The 19,885-nt window shown below is 43.6% G+C and overlaps 3 protein-coding genes across 10 annotated transcripts in view; 1 reads left to right on the top strand and 2 right to left on the bottom strand.

Moving 5' to 3' along the window:
- Positions 1-12,201: 12,201 nt before the first annotated feature.
- On the bottom strand, positions 12,202-13,665 carry LOC125738854 (otoraplin-like). Its single transcript, XM_049008313.1, has 4 exons — positions 13,463-13,665; positions 13,216-13,355; positions 12,613-12,723; positions 12,202-12,459 (listed from the first exon to the last, which is right to left on the bottom strand). Exons 1-4 carry the CDS (start codon positions 13,584-13,586, stop codon positions 12,436-12,438), a joined length of 399 nt encoding a protein of 132 aa, XP_048864270.1. The 5' UTR covers positions 13,587-13,665; the 3' UTR covers positions 12,202-12,435.
- A 1,005-nt stretch (positions 13,666-14,670) lies between these two features.
- snrpb2 (small nuclear ribonucleoprotein polypeptide B2) lies at positions 14,671-17,920 on the bottom strand. Of its 4 annotated transcripts, none has more exons than XM_049008310.1 (7): positions 17,780-17,920; positions 16,733-16,819; positions 16,029-16,201; positions 15,807-15,941; positions 15,567-15,608; positions 15,258-15,346; positions 14,671-15,000 (listed from the first exon to the last, which is right to left on the bottom strand). In XM_049008310.1, the coding sequence occupies exons 2-7, from the start codon at positions 16,794-16,796 to the stop codon at positions 14,841-14,843; spliced, it is 663 nt and encodes a 220-aa protein (XP_048864267.1). In that variant the 5' UTR covers positions 16,797-16,819; positions 17,780-17,920; the 3' UTR covers positions 14,671-14,840. The 4 variants fall into 4 exon arrangements, with proteins under 4 accessions (XP_048864267.1, XP_048864266.1, XP_048864268.1 ...); XM_049008309.1 differs by lacking the exon at positions 17,780-17,920 and adding an exon at positions 17,141-17,243; XM_049008311.1 differs by lacking the exon at positions 17,780-17,920 and adding an exon at positions 17,182-17,204.
- The window catches only part of kif16ba (kinesin family member 16Ba), a 66,873-nt gene continuing 64,826 nt past the window's right edge, over positions 17,839-19,885 (top strand). For all 5 annotated transcript variants that reach the window (XM_049008303.1, XM_049008302.1, XM_049008300.1 and 2 more), the window contains exon 1: positions 17,839-17,967. In XM_049008303.1, the coding sequence (XP_048864260.1) occupies positions 17,921-17,967 (47 nt within the window). In that variant the 5' untranslated portion in view covers positions 17,839-17,920. The remainder of the gene's footprint in view (positions 17,968-19,885) is intronic.

Genomic DNA, 19,885 nt, shown 5'->3' with positions numbered 1-19,885 from the left:
CGACCAGCTTAATACGTCAAACAAAGCATCAATCATATGCACTTTGAGACCTCAGCGCAGGGCTCTTCAATATCTCATTGCTACCCAACTGTGACGCACTATCTTCAGCCGATCGGTCAGCCCGAGGTCAAATTATTCACGTGTCCCCTGTGTGGAGGCCTATTTATTTATTTTTCCTCGGCAGCTGCTCCGATAATTTCCACGCTTCATTTGTGTAGGTGCGTTACGGGAGACAGGTAAAACACCCTTTCCTGTCGTCTAATGCACACAGCTCGCTGCAATTTATCACTTCACGAGGATGCCACTTGTTGTCCTCTTGGCCTGACTATAATAATATCATTGATATCTGTTTTCTCAGCCTTGGACGGTATTGATCGTGTCCAGGATTATCAGTGGGTATCAAATTAAATTTATCCCCTTTTCCTTCAGCAAGGCACGTTCTCTCAAACAAGAAGAAAAAAAAAACTTTTCCTGATGATTTTGGAAAACAAAGGTGTGGTTTTCTCATATGGCAAAGGCCAAAAACCATCAATACCCTGGCAAATTTAGGAGGTCAAGCATTTTATAGGGACCCGGGGAGACCTGAAGGTGTTATTTTGTCAAGGGGCACATAATTTGTAGGTACACCCTTGGGGGTGGGGGGAAAGGCTAAGAGGTTAATCTACGGGTGAGTATTTTTGGGGAGGCGGATGGTCATTTGGGAGGGCAGCACCCCCCCCCCAGTCATTGTGCTGGCACTGCCAGTCACACTAAAACACCCTCTTTTATGTCACTGTGGGATAAGAGCCCCAGCTGACGCATGGCTGCATGGGGTTTGCCTCGGGGCCAGCAAATCCCCCAGAGGGTGTTTGGCCTGACGTATGGTGCCTATAAATATCGCACAGCCAATGGGAAATGATTAGGCGTGAACAAGAAGGGCCCAGATCGAGTATAACAGGTGAGGAGCAAAGCAGGTTGTTTTAAAGTGAAGGCAGCTGACAGGCTAACAACACCAATGTCACATGTTGGCACACGACCACAGGCGGACGCTCAGCTTAAGTCGGTGGGGGGGGTTAATGGCACAGAAAGGACACCCTTGCTGACTCGTGAGCGACTGACGTCGCTCACTTACGCAAACCGGGAGACTGGGGAGCGAGCAGCAGGAGGTCCCTCAAATGCAACAAATGCTGCGTCATTTAGCTCAAAGCTAAACTAAGGTGGGGTGAAAACAAACAGGCAGTTGAATAGACGGCCTGGCATGGGGATGCCCAGCACTGAGGACCCACAGGATACCACTGAGTAACAGGTGCCACGCGGGTCCTTCCTCTTCTCTCACATGGTTTGCCGTTCGCTGCTGGTTCAAATGACTCATGGGGCCATGTCATTACTGTCCTGGTCAAGCACATAAAAGGCGATATAGGAAACCTGGGGGTAAGCAGGAAATGAGATACTTCTGTCCCCTCAAGCCTAGCAAACACTTCAGCTGTTTAGAGAAATGATTAGTAGCACTGCAAGCTAATTATATGACCTGTAGCCTGTAGTTCTCAGTGTTATTATAATCATTCCTAGAATATATGACACACGGCATCTCTCTCCATAGGTCAGGCCAGCCTGCGAGATCCGCATTTCGGCAGGAGACTAGTACCTATGCACTCTGCGCTTGGCCGACGCTTAACACACAAAGTTTTGCTTAAGAAGTTCCTTTCTGTACAAGGGAGCAGCGGTTTACCTCCCTATCCTCCTGCTCGACCCATGATTCAGGTTCAGAACATGGTAACCATGGCGGTAACCATGGCGGTCAGACAGCACTGGGAACCAGAATTGTGGGGGTTTATTCAGGTGTGATATGGTTCTTTTGTATGGAAACAGCTCTGTGGCATAAAAAATACTGTGAAAAAATTGGGTCCCGCTGTTTGGAAATAGGAGTCCAAATAAGGTCTTCATTAGGCCATTGTGCATTGATTATAATGGTATCTCTCATTGTTCGGTCAATGAGAAAAGCTGCGCAGTGATTCGACTCAGATACTCCTCAATGCAATAAACACCTCAGTTCGCTCTTTTTCCATAACGACTCACATAAAAGCAAACCATTTATTACAAATAATAATAATTATAACAAGCGTGCAAAATAGAGAAAATCACAGCACATTGACAGTCTTTCCCAGAAAGCCAGAATTCAAGTAGCACCTTTAAAAAAAAAAACATGTTTAATAGAGGATAATCATATGTATCGGATATTTTAAGTTTGTGAAAATAACAAAGGCAAATTAATTGCTGTAATTTAAGGGCTCGTGTTAATTAGCAGCCATTTTTGTCTCGGCCTTCTGCAAGCACGTCCATTCTGCCAGATCGTTAAATTCAACAGTAGAAGGTGACAGTTTCTCAGATCTGCCTGTGCGGCTTCGCTTAACTAACCTCAATAAGGTGGGAAAACAGGCAGTAATTTTCCAAACGAGGCGAGCTTAAGTGGAACACATGGCGATGATCCTCACCACTAAAGGACCCTACAATGAGGCTGGGGGAAAGCAGAACCAACTCTGCCGCTAGGCAACACGCACCTCCTCGCACCTCATTCTATTTCTCAGCATGCCATGGGGGGTCATGGAATTTATTCTTTTGCTCATCTACCATGAGGGGAATAAAGCTGTGTGTTCCCCATGAAATCGATGGGGGGGGGGGGGGGGGGGGGGGGGAGGCAGGGTTTAATTTGCTATCTCTGCCCTCTTTAGCGTACCATACCTCCATTGGATCAGGCTTTGCAGCGCAACGATCCTCCCCGGAAAGAGAACGGCCGCCGTGGGCCAGCGGCTGGGAGACTGCCCCTGTAACCAGAAGGCTGTGGGCTCAGATCCGGGGGGGGCTTTGCTCTCGCTACCTGTGAAGCAATCAGCCAAAATGTCCATGTTCTAAAATGAGCAACTGCTAGAGAAAAGCTGTGGCCCCACACTGAATTAAAGAGACTAATTTAATAATGACAAACCAAGTCCAACGGCACTTCGATACTTTCTGAAAAAAATCCCTGAGAGCAATTCAGGTTGCCCAGAAATATGAAAATGGCAGCTGTCATTCCCAGCTCTGTGGCCTATTAGCCCTGAAGCTCATTCCCTAAGCATTATGGCTACGGTTCACCCTGCTTGCAGCCCAGATGGACCTCGTCAGCCTGAGAATAAAGACCTCTCCTTTCCTGAGTAAACATCTCCCACAACAAATCGAGTGCTGACCTTGTTTGCTGGTGGGGTGTGATGAACTGTCCCCAGTGAACAAACACTCCACCGGTTCCCTGCTTTTCTTCCAGAAACTGTCTGATAGGCCCAGGTTACTATTATGAAGACAAGGCTGGATTTTTCATAGGGGATCTTTTTTATTCTTATTTCAAATGCAACTTCAAATGCACATATTGCAGGATAAGGGACACATGGAAATATGAAAGGGTACATACTTTCTCAGGAAAAATAAACTAGAAATATATTTGCATTACAAGAGAACTAAGTAGTCAATGGGGCTGTCTTTCAGGCAAATTTAATTCGCATACCATGAACACTGTAAAAATATCTCAAACCCCAAAACCCCTCCTGACAAACCAATACGATTATCACTTCTAGCCCTCTACCATGATAATGTGGCAACCAATCTTGCATTTGATAGGAGGGTCCATGTTTCAGGGGTTCGTCTATAGTGCTGCCAGGGAGGGCAGCTGCTGCACCTTGAAACAGCCAAACCATGCATCCCCTGGTCACTTCAACCACTTGTCTGCCTTTGTCGCTGTTCCATGATACCGTTCCACTGAATCGCACACTGGACTCCAGCTTCAGCGTAGCCTCCCTACATGACGTCCCCTAACAGATGTCCTCACCTTTGGTGTCTTTACTTCTTTATCGGCCGCTCCCCCCTCCCTGAAGCACCTGCGTCTTTCCCACCCCCGCCACCCTGTCCATTTGGTGGCAGTTCCCTTGGGATTTATTGTATTTATAAATACATTAACACAGGCAGTACAACGAATATGTAGCCCACACCATATTCCCGTTATAAGACCAAGGTCGGATTTTTTTCTTCACCCTTTGTACTGGCGCTGAATCACTCAAGGGGAATTAAAAAAATAAAAATAAACGTGCTTCTTTTCCCTTTGCATTTCATGTTCATCAGAAAACAGTCTCCTTATACAAGTAACAGGCCCGACCCGACCTGCTCCCAGTAATGACTGCGGTAATGTCAGAAGGTCATTGTTTCGTTCAGAATATTCAAAATATGTCACATATTATCTGGCTCATACCACGTAAAAAGATAGATTAAATGTAAACTTTATTATTTTATTATTCAATGCATTAGCGGAACTTTTGAAAATGTGTTATTATAAAACGTAAATATGGAATCAGCTTTGTTCGGTCGATCCATTTTTTTCTGTATGCTGTGGAAAGGCATCATTTGGACACGCTGTACATTCTTAAAATGAGTACAGTGCAACACTGCAGAAAAACACCCCCTCCCCCCCCCATACACACAGACACGCACACACCCACCCATCCACCACACAGCTGGTGCCCACAGAGGTCTGCCCATCACTCTGTGTCAGTCATGCACACAGAGCAGCCCTGCCAGTAGCCATGGAAACCCCACTCAGGGATGGTGGTGCCCTATTGGTGCGCTATGGAGACCGAATCCAGGCCCGTCTGAGGGCTTTGTGGGGGGGGGGGGGGTTCACTGTAACAGACTGTGTGGGTAACGAGCTCCGAAGCACCCAGCCGCCCGCAGAGCTCAAACTTACTCGCAGACACGAAGGCTGTGTGCCCAGCGGTGTCATCTTTTGTCTGACAACACCTGCTTTTTACCAGGGAAAAGGCACAAACACCACAGACAAACTAAAATGACAGTCGGTGACAATGACATTAATCATGTGAGAAAAATTACCATGGCTGTAAAAATGACACATAAAATATTCAGTGTAATTATCCTGCTCTGTTCCGAAGGGGACACAAGCACTCGAGGCACTTCAAAACTATTCACTTAAAGCTTGTCGACGCTCCTCATTAGCACATTCTTAAATGCAGCATGCCTTGTTGAGCCTACCAGATATTTGGATGGGATCTGTCTGGCAGTGTAGCGCTCAGAGGTTTCTGCTTGACACACTATTCCAGTAAAGGTGTCAGCAAAAATGAAAATCGACATCCCAGAAATCTGGAGCCCCAAAGTGTGCAGCAGAGTTAATTTAATGTCCCGTGGGCAGAAAATGTAGCCTAATCCGATTTTACTTATTGCATGTCTCCCTCTCACGCTGTTCTTTGGAAATGATGACAATCGCTGCCACTTTAATATACCCTAACCCTATATTTTCTACCCAAAGACTGTACTTTGCTCATACCGTAACTATTCAAAAAAGCGGAATATGTTTAAACTTACTTTAATTAATTAATTGTAACACAAAATTAATTTTAAAACTTTCTACATTATTTCCTTTTCATGGGTGTCACAGACAAGATATCTTGGAAAGATTATTCTCATAAACCAATTGCATTAATTGTCTAGAAAAACAGCATAGAGAGGTTGCTGAACAATGCCGCCCTCCAGTGGCATATTTTAGTATTTTTACAAGGCCGCTTCGAAGTGATTAAACGGTTTGTATTTGAGGAGCAGCGTGGTTGCGCAAGAGCCACGTTTTGCCTCCTGCTTCTGGAAGCAGGCTTTCAGTCGCCACACTGGCCCTGTGCACGCTCACCCCATGTCATTGTGGAGGTTCTGTTGGGCGCTGTGGTTTCCCCACCAGTCCAAATACACTCTACAGTCAATCCATATCACCACATGGTGAGTGCGCCCTGCATTGGCTTGCTCCCCCATCCTGGGTTATTCTCTGCCTTGCACCCATAGCCTCTGAGACAGGCCCTGGACCCTGCGTAGGACAAGAAAACAGATAATTAATATCGGACTCAAGAAGAACACCGAAAAGAAATGCGACCATCCCTAAAAAGATTTACTTGACATTGGGAATATGAAAATGAGGGGAAGCTCTTCAGTATTAGACTAGTTTTCTTTTCGACCTAGTTTTGACAGTGATTCTTCTGGAAGGTTTAAAGCAAAGCTGCCAAACATTTCACTTCTTATTTTTATAACGTTATAATGAACGTATATCTGACTACAGATTAATTAAGAAATCGGGTGGGAGAACGAGAGAACACCATGCAACCGTGACCTGCAGTATTTTCTCAGAGTATGCCCTGAATTTGCTGGTCCTCTGCACGGCGGGTTCCAACCTGACTTCCTTTCAAGCAAGCCACCTCCTCAATTCACAACCTCCCCTGAAGTCATCTCCATGTGCTTGTCTCCTCCTCCTTCCACGAAGGTTCTCTTAAATGGCAGCCATATGCAAAAGCAGCTGAAAGAGTAGGGCAAAGCCTAACATTTTCCCATAATCCTCAGTACCTTCTAATTTTTTCACGGTATGCAGCCAGCTGGTCAGCTGACTTTGGCAACCAAAGCCCCTCTACCCGCAAGCCATGTTGTCATCTGTTACCTCCATCCAAATGCCAGTTTCTGCATAGTGGTGTGGAAAACGTCATACCATGCTGAGTTTTGTCCTCAAGGGAGGATCAACCTCTACTTATACCCAGAACAAGTTGTATTCAAACATGATCACAATGGTTTTAAGGTCAAGACAGACACACGTTCCCACTGCACGGACATTGAATGTTCAGTGAAGACCAGTAACTACATGAATCATTGCAGATGATCACCCCCATCTGTCATACTTGTTCCTGCATATCAGCCAAAATAATATTTCTGTCTTGAGCACCTACTTTGTTTTTATATACGCATTGTAGATACAGCATACTAACCTACTACTAACTTACTAAAGGATGGTAATGACTTAATTGACCTTATAGAAACCCCATTTTAGTCATTTTCTGCTTTTTCCAAAACATCCTTCTCGTTTCTCACAATCTTTTTTAGTTTTTTTTTATCTTGTCCAGGTGTCTGTGTGTTTGAAACTAGGGAGAATAAAACTGAAACCATCGCTGACGTCTGTGTTGAAAATATCTCTTCGCTCGCAGATATCAGTATGCTCAAGGCACTTTCCACAAAAGCAAGAAAATAGGGAGCGTCGTCAATGCGACTTTGGTGCTAATTGAAACAGATAAACGATACGGATGATAACAGCACATATTGCGTCAGATCAATTAAGATGGCAGCCTTGGCAAGGCATCTGCCGTGAAACCTGTAAGAAACCGGCACCTTTAAATTGATTTGGCAAGGAAAGACGTGATGAAGGGGAATAAGGAAGACAACTGTCGGGATGAGGATGTGCAAAGTGACGGCCTTGATGCAGCCCCGCGGAGAGAGCGTGACGTCGGAAAGGAAATGTACTTTAATGCATGCAGATGCATGTGCTTCGGGACGCTCGGTCCATGAATCAAACTACAATGCTGCTGATACTGGTAATCAAGCCTCATATTACCCTACTAGCATGCGCCCGCACGTTTTTGATCATTAACCGATATCTAGCTGCCTTCGCGACCCCGGACTTTAATAAAAGCCGGATTATATCAGAGCCACTGCGGGCTTCATGGCTCCTTCTGCTCGGGGGAAATGTGGTACCTATTTTCTTGTTTTATTACTGCTTTGCGTTGGAGTGCCGCTTGGATCGAACAGGAAATTTGTGCCTTGGGTGGTTTCTCATCTTTTGAAACCCTCAGAATACATTTTTATACTCCTTTCTACAGAATTGTGTTCACTGATGTCCTCCAGACCGACCAGATGTTACCAATTCTTTAATAATTGGTGCAATTAGTAAATCAGAGCACAGTGTTTCCCAAAGGACTGACTCCAGCAGATTATATATATATTGCAAACTCCAGCCTGGCTCTTCCCGGCTTCTCGCTGATGAAGGGCTTCTTCCTTGCTTTACGGGACTTCAGTCCTGCTTCTAGGAGCCTGATACGAACTTGTCCCAGACGTGCACTCCACACCACTTAATGTTTCCCATTCCTTTTGAAGGTCACTTGACGACATCTTCCGATTCATGAGAAACTGTCGGATAAGTTGATGATCATCTCTGGTATTAGAAAGTCGCTGTTGCCCTTTACCTGGCTGGTTTTTGGCCGTTCCCAGTGTCTCCCGTATCCCCTTGTTCTTACATACTGCTGTCTTACACACTTTGAGCTTGAAAGTAACCTGCGATGTAGCCTACTGCTAGCAGACCCAGGAGTAAACCAGGGTTTAAAAATGCAGATTTTTTTTTTTTTTTTTAAATATGGAGTGCTCTCATATATTTTTCCAGAGCAGTATCTACTTAGTAAATAATTAGCAAGCCTGAAAATATGTAGAATAACTATTTTCCCTCATTCTTTACAGAAAAGAAGCCTATAAGTACAATACAGCCCCTAAACATGTCGCCATATATTCACAATTGATTACAAATGATTGATTTCAGATAATGCCTCCCCATGAACCCAACATGAAAGACCTTCATCATCCAACAGAGTGAAGCTCCTCACCACAGCAACCCAACAAGAGCTGAAAGAGTCAGACAGCCAATCATGAATACAGAAAAGCGTTTGGAAAGAGAACCGCTCTCAGGTATGTGGGCGGCAGCCGGCAATGTAAGAAACCTCAAAGGGTGCCTCAGTCACGAACCGTGTGTCACTTTGCAGATACGGCTCCCTACGGATTCATATCCGGCATCATCGCACGAAAATCTTGCCTGTTCACCTTTGCATATTCATGGAGGTGTACTGCCACCATTAACTCCCCCCCCCCCCCCACCCCCGAGACTGCTACTACCATTGTCTCAAGGTTAAACTGTGCTGTTCTCCTCGGAAGCAGGTGGAACATTTGCATAGCTCAGCAGTTCGGCCACCTCAACAACTGACAGACCAGGACCAGCGTGAACCTACAGTCCTTTAGGCTAACCTCTATCATACCCATGAATAGCAATTCCTCCATTACATAAAGCAGGCCTATTAAATATCCCCCTATTGTATAGTATGTTGCCTATTAAATAAAAAATAGTCTATCGCTAACATTCAACTTATCTTACTCAACATAACAAAAAAGCTAAATATATGTTGGCTTACTTTACCTTATTATTTGACTGTTATTGCAGGTTTGACACTTGGAAAATAAGCACGCTATTTGTTTAAAACTGCATGTTGCACCAATACTTCTACGGGGGCAGGGAGAAAATGTGCTCGACTAGGTTATTACCTCCTCCTGCAGCGATTCCACTCCATCTTACACCCACGGCGACGGCTGCAACCCCAACAGAAATTAATCAACACCAAAACAAAGTGACAATAGCACGCAATCTCTGATGAGCAAACAAAGCCGGTGCCCCATCAGTCTCTCCTGCAGTCCATTTTAACGTGGCATTTCAGAAAGGTTGCTGGCTGAATACCGTCTTAGCAATTTCCTTGAACGGGATTATCTTAAGGTAGGTATAAATTATAAATTAGGTATAAATTATACCGAGAGACTGTGTTTTATTTGCATCTGGAGTGCTTGCAGTGGTGTGTGGCCATGACTAACTGGGGAATCCAGTGCGGGTGGAAGTATAGGAAGTAGATCTTTCACAGAAGGTGTAATGACTGCGCATGCGGCTGTGGGGTTTCATACTGGCAGGCTCCTAGGTTCTTTAGTCATTTCAACATAATGTTGCAAACAAATAGTAAATATGCTGCTTTGGACGTTGTGAATGAATCATGAATAATAGAATAAGAGTTTTACCTTCATTGACCAGGCAACACAAGGCCAGGATTTGGTCCAGTTGTTCATCCTCAAGCCTGGAGTCGGATGTTTGTGTTCCAAGTCCATCATAGAACGTTAGCTTGTGCCAAACCCAAACCCCCGAAGCCATTTACCCCCCCAATAGGGGTCATGTATGCAAGCAGCAAAATATGACTGATAGTGAGTCAAACTCCACTACTGTACCTTCCCAGCAACACATCTGTAACTCTTATTGTCTTCGCAGAGTCACAAGTGTGCTGAGCAAGATATCACACCTGAACACCATTTGTCTGAACTGTCATCATCCAGTAGAAGGTACAGGGCAGTCACAGCAGAACACTACCGGAACAATCTTTACCCCAGTGTGGTAACCAGGCTGAATTGGGCACTGAAGGACTCAGACTAAGGACTCTCAACTCCACCAACCACACCACCATACACTGTTTTTCCAATGTACTTTTCACATATCTATTGATTTCCACTTATTCATTGACTATTCTGTATTTTGTATATATCGTTAAATGTCACGTCCTGTTCTGCCTGTTCTTGTGTTTTGTTTTCAGCGCTCGGGAAGCTGCCACCCCAGTCTTGTTGCGCTGTCATGTACAGTGACAATAAGGAATTGAAATTTGAATGTTTAGTCTTGAGAGTGAGAGCAGGTTAGGGTTAGGGTTAGTGTAAAGCAGTCCGCTGGCTGCCGGTGATGGTCTTCAGTGTATATACCACATCATCTATGCCCTGGCACACCTGATGTGAGACAGAAAAGAGACTTCAGTGTCTCAGATCAGACCCACCAACCCCCCCCCCCCCCCCAGCTCCCTCCCCACCCCCACCTCCTTTGAGAATTTACCAAGTACGATTTACAACTGAACAAGAGCTAAACTCCATAGCAACCACTCAGCTTCCTCCAAGGATAGAGAGAGAGAGAGAGAGAGAGAGAGAGAGAGAGAGCGTGTGTGGGGAAAACTACACCGAATTTCAATTTCAATGGATCAACTCGAAGGACACCTTTCCCAACAAGCCAGGCTAGATCGTGTTAAAGGGAGCACATCATGTAATGATCTTTACATTATCAACAATGGTGCCCCTGTCATTCTGAGCATAGTATGCTGTCATAAGCTGATCCATTCCCGGGGGTGGGAAGGGGGAGGGGGAAGGAGATACATGTCAGACCAAGGAGCTCTTTTATTTTCTTTTTTTTTTTAAGCAATGGGTTTACTGCTGCTTTTCCCGGAATTGTATTTTACTCAGTGAGATTTCCAGAACCGGACTTATTGCATGCACAACTGTAATGCTATAAAATTATACACTTTAGGTAATTGCATCAGCATGAATGATAGCCAATGTGTTTAATGAACAGACAAAATCATATTTACGTCGCTGTTTGGAGCTATTGCGAGACAGTTATTTAGTCGAGGATTTGAATTTGTTATTGTATGGACTGTTGCACTATTTATTAGTTAGGTAACAGGAGGCAAAAAGACATTAAGACACTTGGTGGAAGTTTTCAATTTACTTCTCTCGCTATAATGAAATGGTACTTCAACTGAACAACATTCTTCTCGGAGCGCAGGTCTTCTCTAGCGTTATTTTATCGCCCTCTACTGGACAATCAGTGGTCATACCACTTTCTCACCCATTGCATCTGAATAACCTAAACATGATAATTAAGGAACAGAATACGGGAGAAGAATACAATAACATAACAGTATAACGAGTTATATTTCTAAAATTCAATGACCCAGATTGTCATTTTAGGTTTTTTTATTTACAGAAAATGGATGGATGGATTTGTATTCAGCCAGTACTTTCCCAGGACTTAATTGCTTCTTTTTTATGCTGGTATTGTTTATGATTGAACCCAATACCCAGTCATTCAGGGGCCCCTGGAACTGCCCTAACTTCTCTCCCTTGCCTTCTGGGGCCCCTGCCTATATCTCCATCTTGTACCAGGCTTCCAGAGAAACTACAGTTTTGTTTTCATTACCTTGCTTTTTACAAACTATATATAAATCTAATTTTCTCTCATCTTGTCTTGTTTCCTGTTAATGTGTTGTTTCACCTTTGACCAGTAGGGGGCAACCTGTGGTTCAGTGGGTTAAGCCTCTGTGCCTGTAAATGGAAGGTTGGTGGTTGAAGCCCAGCCCCAGCAGAATTGTCCCATGTCCATGGGCCCTTGAGCAATGCCCTTAACCCCGAGTTCCATGGGTGTCGTTACAGGAGGCTGCCCCTCACTCCCAAGTTGGCCATCACCTACGTGTGTGTCTTGTGTCATGATGGGGGGCAGAAAGAGAAGATCCCCAAAAGGGGTCAGTGACATATTATTTATTATTATTATTATTATTATTAACAAGAGTGCTAATGGTTGAACACTGCAGAACTCCATACTTTAATCATAATTCTAACAGTCAAAATATAATATAAAACCATAAAAATGATAGTATGATCATTTGGTTTGCATTTTTTTCTCTACCCAATTTTCTTTATTTAATTCGAATCTACCGTACATCATTTCCAAATGGGCAACACATTTTATTGGAAAAAAAAGTCACATTATATATTTATATGAATGCAGGATGTATATCAAAGCAAAAGGTGATGCACGTCGGAGACAGACTCCCGGCTTCAGGGTTCTGCTCCTTCCCTTTTCCCAAGGCAGATTAAAGGAAATACAAGACACAGAAAAAGGAGAAAGAATACAGTATGAATTGTAAGGCAGTTTCTCGTTACTTCCTGCTTTGAGATTCAAATACAGTAGAAGTCAACAGCCTGTGAAGAAAGAAACATTTCGATGAACAAAGGGGATGTTCCATTCATCCATCCATCCATATTCCTTAACATTCGCACAGTAATTAAAATGAACTGGTTTGTCATGGTTTCTTTAATCTCTTATTCCAAAAGCTTGTGCACTTGGAAGCCTACCTCAGTGGGAACCTCGACCTCTGCCTTCTCAAACACATGCATCTCTTTCACCAGGTTGCTGGGGAAGTAGCCGACAATTCCCATCTGGTCCACATACCTGTCACTGTAGACCTGCCACACATTGGAGAGAGTCTCCTTCAAGGGGTACGCCAGGGGAACTAATAGAAAACAGAACCGGCGCTGACAGTTCCTGAGCTGCAAGCAACTACACTGGCCTGGCCCCAGTACAACCACAATAGTCACAATGGGGACCTACGCTGCACCAGCAACCCGCTCATGGCCAAAATGTAAAATTACTGCCAGCTGCAACAGAACAAGATTGATCAAAGTATCACTGTTGGTTACTGAAGGGATACAGGGTGTGTCTGTTTACGTTCAGCGTCGCAGGCAGCTGGAAAATGTCTGGACATGAAAGAATCCTACCCAAGATTGCTGTAAGCTAACAGGTAAATCGGTTCAAGGAATAACAAAGGGTTTTTGCAGGGTTGCCTGCTACTTCGTCATTTTTGCATGCCAGATTTCCAAATTATCCATACAGAGATGTAGTTGAGGCCTTTATACTGACTAAATAGTGTTACTAAATATAAAAATATAGTTACATACACTTCCAGACCAGAAGACACCTGTGCCCTCTTCTGCCACCAGTTTGGAATAGACATACACCGTCTGACCCCTCCTGAGGTTGATAAACCTGCAATCTGGAGCTATGAAGTCCTCGATGACCCTCGCCACGGAAATTGTACCTGAGAGCCAGAAATAAGACAAGATCTTAATGACAGGCGAAGACCCAGAATCCTAGAAACTCATTGAGATTGATGGTATTTTCAGGTCTGTTTGCACTACCACTTACGTGAGCATTCCTCATCCACGCAGAGCTTGGCGTCAGCCAGCTTATCCATAGCGAAGGGGAAGGAGAGTCGGCACAGAGCGCAGAGCGTGAACAGCACAAACGCGAGGCGGCTCAGTGGGGCCATCCTGGCGGACGTAAGTGAGTGAGACGACTGGCGGTCATGAAGCTCTTTGTCAAACTGCCGTCTCACTACAGAAATTGGTGAAACTTAGGCAACAAAACCCACCCCCATCCCACTGAAGACACGCCCCCCCCCCCCCCACATTCCAGGCTGCTACCTTCATAAGTCAGGCTGTTCGCTCCACGTTAAAACTCCTCCTATCTTCTGGATCCTACGCTGTCCTGCTCCCCATTTTCCTGACACACCCACCCACATAAATCAGTGGCAGTCCTACGAAAATAAAACCTTGTTTTACGAGGCCATGATTCCCCACCAGTTCATTGGCAAGATTCAAAAACTTCTTTCTGATGTTTCGATACATTTAGGTTTCTGGACTAATGTTGTGTGTCTCATTACAGCAAAACACAAAACCTTAAGTCTGTTACTTTCATAATCTCCACAAGTTATTCCGAGTCCATCCTCTCTGTAAGGGCATTATGAGCTTACAAAACCTAATAACATGATCACCAATGTAAGCAAAGCAAAGAAATGGTAGTTTCCCTTTTTGCAGAAGAATAGAAGACGAATTACGGAAGCGAAAATGCTTGCAAAGTCTCTGGATGTTTCTGTGCAGGTTATTTGCGTGTTAATTTGCTGGTACAGCGTTAATAAATGACGTCGTGAGCTTAAGAGGCGCTAAAGTGTTGTCAGAAGAGAACCTGGGGACTATGGAAGAGTGCCGACATGCAATTAAAAGGAACGTCAAACAAAGCGGGAAGTGAAAAATCAAAATAAGCTTAACATTTACAAAGCCAATTTGTACTGTTCATATGCTTTAATGAACCACTGAACTACCAAGACAAAAACCCGCATTTAAGCAAAAAAAATAAAAAATTAACAGGAGGATAACAGGGACACATTAAAAAGAAAATATATATTCTAGGTGTATTGCAGGCATATTTGCTGGAGCCGAACAGACATGCCGATTCTTGTTGGTTAGAGTCTGGCATTTTCACTATCCCACTGGAGTTATGTGCCCGCAAATACAGTAGAAGTTACATAAGGGCTCGTCTCACGTTAGAATGACATTACATGGCACCAAATCATATTTTCTTTTTAAAAAAAGTCCTTTATTTGAGTTTTGAACAACATGTTCAAAAGTCCCCACTCTATTCAAAAGACAAATTCACTTTTTCCTAGAAGAGAAAAAAAAATACATATAAAATAGAAATCTGCTTCCACAGTCCATGGAGTAGCATCCAGCCAGACTCCAGCGGGCTACTTCTTGGCATAGGTGATCTTCATCGCGCAGGTGGAGGTGATGCGGAAGCCCTGGAGGGCGTCCCTGGCCGTGCCCGCCTGCCCTTCACTCTCAAATTCCACAAAGGCGATGTCATGCCTCCCTGGCACCAGTCGTACCTCTTTGAAACCAGGGAACCTGGGCAGAGTACGGCTTATTTTAACACCGGTAAACTAAGGCGTTTGCCTGTATCAAATTCAAATTTAACACTCAATTTTAAAAAGATTGCTTTTAATACATTTTAAATAGTGTTGTCTTCCTAGACTAGAGCCAGAAGTTTATATTTTTGATTACTATATGTTCACAGGAGTTATAGCTGAATATATTTTAAAAACACAATCTACTGGGTAACGAACCATTACTGGAGATCCTGGTGGACGGAGGTTTCTACTTACTGATTGAACAGCATTGAGAGCATCATCTCATTCGTTTCCTCAGGGAGGTTATTGAGGAACAAAATGTAATTAGGTGGATTATCGGGAACCTGCAATAAGGAAGGGGGTGGTTTACAGTATAGTACCATGAGCAGTCACTTTACATGTTAGGAAAACAGAAGTCAAAACACATTCAGCAAGCATATCGGCACTGTTTTCTACTCATAAAACAGAATATTTCAAGATACCCTAGCGACACAGACCTTGTAGATTTGTTTACTTCTGATGTAAACAAATAAGCTACTAGTATTTAGAGTTTCAGACACAAACCTGCTGGGATGGGGCTGCATTTGCCTGTGGGGTAGCAGAACCCTACGAGGAACAAAACAGACAGATTAATGTTCAATAAATAATCTCCCTTTGGTGATGTGTTCAGCTGGACAGGCCCAACGCGAAAAACATCTCAGAGTCTTGTTCCAACTGAATAAATGCATTCCCTTTCCATATATGCTGCACCAACACATCACCAAAGATGACTTTAATCGCAATAGCAGACATTTATTCATTTACCGATGCCGGTTTCTTGGCTGCGTTCAGCGCCTGTTCTTGAGTCTTTTTCTTCTTGTCCTTCTTTTTCTCTTTCTCGCCAAACGTGCCGCGCGTTTTTGAAATGATTTCGGAATCTGTCTTCGCATACTGGATCCGCTGCACAGAGATGTGAGCACACGAGAACGTGACCATCCGCCCGTGAAAGCGAATCAACTGGAAATAAAATGAAAAATCACAGCGTACCATGGGTTTGTTGTAGAAGGGGAAGCTCTGCAGCTGCCGAAGGGCGTTGGTGGCAGCAGTCAGCTCTTTGAAAACCACGAATGCTTGTCCTCTCATCTTCATGGTCTTAAGCGCTACAATATCGAGGATTTGCCCAAATTGGGAGAACAACGCATAAAGCGACCTCTTCAACTCTGTAACAAGATAATCCAAAAATAACCCATTAGTAATCCATTAGTGTGTCATTCATTCATTCCACATAGCCACTTGTCTGATACAGGGTTGCAGGGTCCAGAGCCTGTCCCAGAAGCAGTGGGTGCAAGGCAGGTAATAACTCTAGACAGGGAGCAACCCAATGCAGGAAACACACCACATTCACAGACAAGTCTGGCAACTCAAATTGTCCTTAGCTTGATTGAATTGGGGGGGGGGGGGGGGGGGGGAGGGGGGGACTCCACAAGAATCAGGGGAGAACATGCAAACTCCACACACATAGAGGCGAGCTAAATACTCGAACCCTCTACTCCGCGAGGTGACTGTGCTTAACATGGCGCTGCTGTGACACCCCTACGAGCGTCATAATTATGAAAACAATTCCGTGGTCTACGACAAGATAAGAATTAATTATATACTGAGAAGGTATGAAAACTATGCTAAGTGTGATTAATAGATTTTAGTTGGGGAAAAAAGCCACAAAGAACCATTAGAAAAGATATGGCGCGTACCTTCTTTCTTAATTTTATCGTTTACATTATTTATGTAGATGGTGTGGTTGGGCCGTATGTCCATGATTGGTGTTCTGGATCCTCCTTCTGTAAAAAGTAAAGCATTTTAATCAACGTTGAACGGCGCTATTTTAAATTTTAATAAATAATATATTACTCTTTCATTGTGTATTTTTAATAAAACAATAGCTAAAAAACACTAAAACGTAAATGCTCAAATACGGTACACATAAAACGACAATGGACATAGGTTAATTTAGCGGACAAAATAAAAAGATAGGCAAATGGCTAAACATAAAACAAATAAAACAATCAACATAACTGGAACCATATACTCGCACTGCTTAAGTAAACCTAACGCAATACAACAAAAAGAGAAAAAGAAACATCAAACAAGAAAAAACTCACGCTACTGTGTTTAAATGTAGCACCACAACCAGGAAACTCACGCCTAAGCGCACTTCCTGTGTGCAACACGTGTAGTTGCTCCCCCGGCAGGACGGAAGCCGTTATAATCAGTTCCTGTTTCTACCTGATTTCGTGCACAACCAAACTGGACCCTATTTTACATAATTCGTTTGCAACGAATACCATTTTTATTTGAAATTCTCCGGTGGACAATGTTATATATCAGTGAAAATATAAGTTCTGTATTATAATTTTTTTCTACTCATAAATAAATGACGTATAATAGTGGAATCCTATTTTCTGCAGTTTAGTAGATTTCATTCTTTATACAGATACACTCGTTTCAAGATATGTTTATTTTCACAGCACCACACACCCTCATTATCTGCAATGAAACGGACATTATTCCCAAACGCGTTTCTGCGCCGGTGCAGTTTGTCCTTCCCGCGAGCGAGAGCCGGCTTTGTATTTTGCCTGATGACGATGCTGGGCGAAGTTTGTCACCCCTTTGCGGGAAAAGTAATCAAGTATAGTTAGCTGTTAAAGCTTTAACGCGATGGGAAGTGAGCTACGAACAACGGCAGGTAGACTCCTCGCTTCAGTTCATCAGTAGAGGGAAAAACAGACATCACGCCAAACCTGTTCTGCCGTAAGCGGAGCCGCCGCGGCGAAAGGGGCTTTAACAGATCCGTGTTGACTGGGCAGTGCTCCGGGATTTCGGGCTGTCTGGGAAGCCGCTTCGTGAAGCAGGTGACGCTGACTGGACCTCAGGGATGTGCGATGGCATCGGTGCGGGTCGCCGTCCGCGTCAGGCCCATGAACAGGCGGTAGGTTGTGTCCCGGACTGATCCGTGCCAGTTTCAACGATTGTATGCGATCATCTTTGTGAAGTTTGCAGTTAGGCGATAGGTCTGTAGCTAATGGAGCAGCTAATAACAGAGTCAAGCATTAATGCCCCGTGACGGTAAATAGACACAACCCCGATCGACACCTTGCGCCTGATAAATGAAGCACTAAACCCCCAAACTTGTAATAAAAAAAGTCGCTGTCCCACATACCGATTTTATCATTACCGTATTTACGCCATAGATTTTGAGTGCTGCAGTAGGTAGTTGTCATTCCTTTATGTTATTACTTTGGCGATAATTAGCAGCCGTGTGTATAATTATTATGGGTAATAGGATTTTTTTTCATCTTAAAAGACAAGGTCAGCTTAGACTAGCTGACGATTACCGATTTTAATGCATCATTCAAGTAACCAGGACTAATCCGGTTGTTGTTCATAGTTGTTGACAGTTTAGCAGGACTGAATGAACAAAGTAAAGAGCAGGAAAGGGGGTACATCTATGCTGATGTGTTTTTATTTAGGAGTTAAAGCACCTGGTTTTGCTTTCTCTCTGCTAGACCGTACAGTGTTGCAGATGCAGGGGAGATTTCGTTGAGAATGCGGTCTTCAAAATTTCACCTTATTGCTCCCCTTGAAGTCTGTGGGCTACTCTCTATTGTGGAAACATGTTCCGATCTGGGATCACATACTGTAGCCTCTGGAGCTGAGATCGCCAGTCCCAGGAAGTGCAGCCAATGACCGCATTCGGCCACGTGATTCTGTGATTCATGTGATTCTCCTTTGGGCAAAAAGAACAATTACAGTGTTACGTTATCACGCAACCTGCTTGTCTGTTTGGTTTGGGGAAACAGTTCTTTAACATATTAAACAGTGGTATGTTCCTCTTTTGTGACACCGCTGTGACATGCAGGGAGACAGACTGTGTTAGAGTGACATGTTTAGTCAGGGCCTCCCCTTTAAGGTACACTACTTCGCAGAAGTTTTAGATCACCTGTTTCTTTGTCTAAACCTATATGAAGGTTTAACGTCTCAATGTTCAGTGAAATCAAAGCACAGAACAACAGTAGAAAATAAAAACCAAGAAATCATTTAGTTTACGAAGTTTAATTTAAATTTTAAATAAAAGACCGACACTCTTCTTCTTTGCAATTTTTCTAAAAGAAAGCCTTACACTTCTAATGGTTATAATGTTCTGTCTCATTTAATTTAATTGCCGTTTTTATGCCATTCGGAATACACATCTTTCTGCAGTGCAGTATTGTCCAAGAAACGCTTCATAGTTTGTAGTAACAGTCTGATCCAACATTACTCTGATATAGACAGAGGGTCTGGAAGTTCTCAGCAGAAGCTGGGACACGTGCAAATTCCGTGCTTCAGCTTGCAAGACTTCGTTTACTTGAATAGCTACAGAACAGCTGTAAGTTGCTAACCTATCACGTGCCCCTGAAAAAGGCCCTTTTTTATAACGCTCATTTCAGTTTTTGCTTATTTAAACTTTTTTTTTTAAACCTCTGATACTTTACTGCTTACCTCACCATTTCCGGTCATTCATTGGATTGAAACTGCTTAAATGTGAAGAAGAAATGTTGTGCTCTAAAACCTTTGACTGGTAATGCATAAGGTGGCATGTCGAGGGGCTTTGGGGATGTTACATACAACAGTTACAGTTTCACTTAATATCCCTGAAGTTACACTCTGCTTGGTGAAGAGCCAACTCTTCATTTCGAACTTCATGTCTTGATCTGGTGGACTAGGTGAAAGGAAATCAAAAGAAAAAAAATATGAAACAAATGCAGGTTGAGGTCATCTTGCATCCTTCACTGACAGACAGTACTCTGATTTCGCACCTCTGTACAGAGAACAAATTGTAAATCTGGTCATTACTATTTAATTCTTCC

Source organism: Brienomyrus brachyistius, chromosome 3 (assembly GCF_023856365.1).
Source record: "Brienomyrus brachyistius isolate T26 chromosome 3, BBRACH_0.4, whole genome shotgun sequence".
Taxonomy (NCBI): domain Eukaryota; kingdom Metazoa; phylum Chordata; class Actinopteri; order Osteoglossiformes; family Mormyridae; genus Brienomyrus; species Brienomyrus brachyistius.
This window is presented reverse-complemented; position numbering and strand designations above follow the sequence as displayed.

Excerpts from the sequence above, each read along its gene's own strand:
- LOC125738854 (XM_049008313.1), bottom strand. The coding sequence starts at position 13,586 with ATGGCCCCACTGAGCCGCCTCGCGTTTGTGCTGTTCACGCTCTGCGCT. Across the intron at positions 13,356-13,462 it reads CGTGGATGAGGAATGCTCAC|GTACAATTTCCGTGGCGAGG; the intron begins GTAAGTGGTAGT and ends TCTGGCTCTCAG. Across the intron at positions 12,724-13,215 it reads GTGTCTTCTGGTCTGGAAGT|GTCTACAGTGACAGGTATGT; the intron begins GTATGTAACTAT and ends AATGTGTGGCAG.
- snrpb2 (XM_049008310.1), bottom strand. The coding sequence starts at position 16,796 with ATGGACATACGGCCCAACCACACCATCTACATAAATAATGTAAACGAT. Across the intron at positions 15,347-15,566 it reads ATGCAGCCCCATCCCAGCAG|GTTCCCGATAATCCACCTAA; the intron begins GTTTGTGTCTGA and ends TCCTTATTGCAG. Across the intron at positions 15,001-15,257 it reads CTCTCAATGCTGTTCAATCA|GTTCCCTGGTTTCAAAGAGG; the intron begins GTAAGTAGAAAC and ends TACTCTGCCCAG.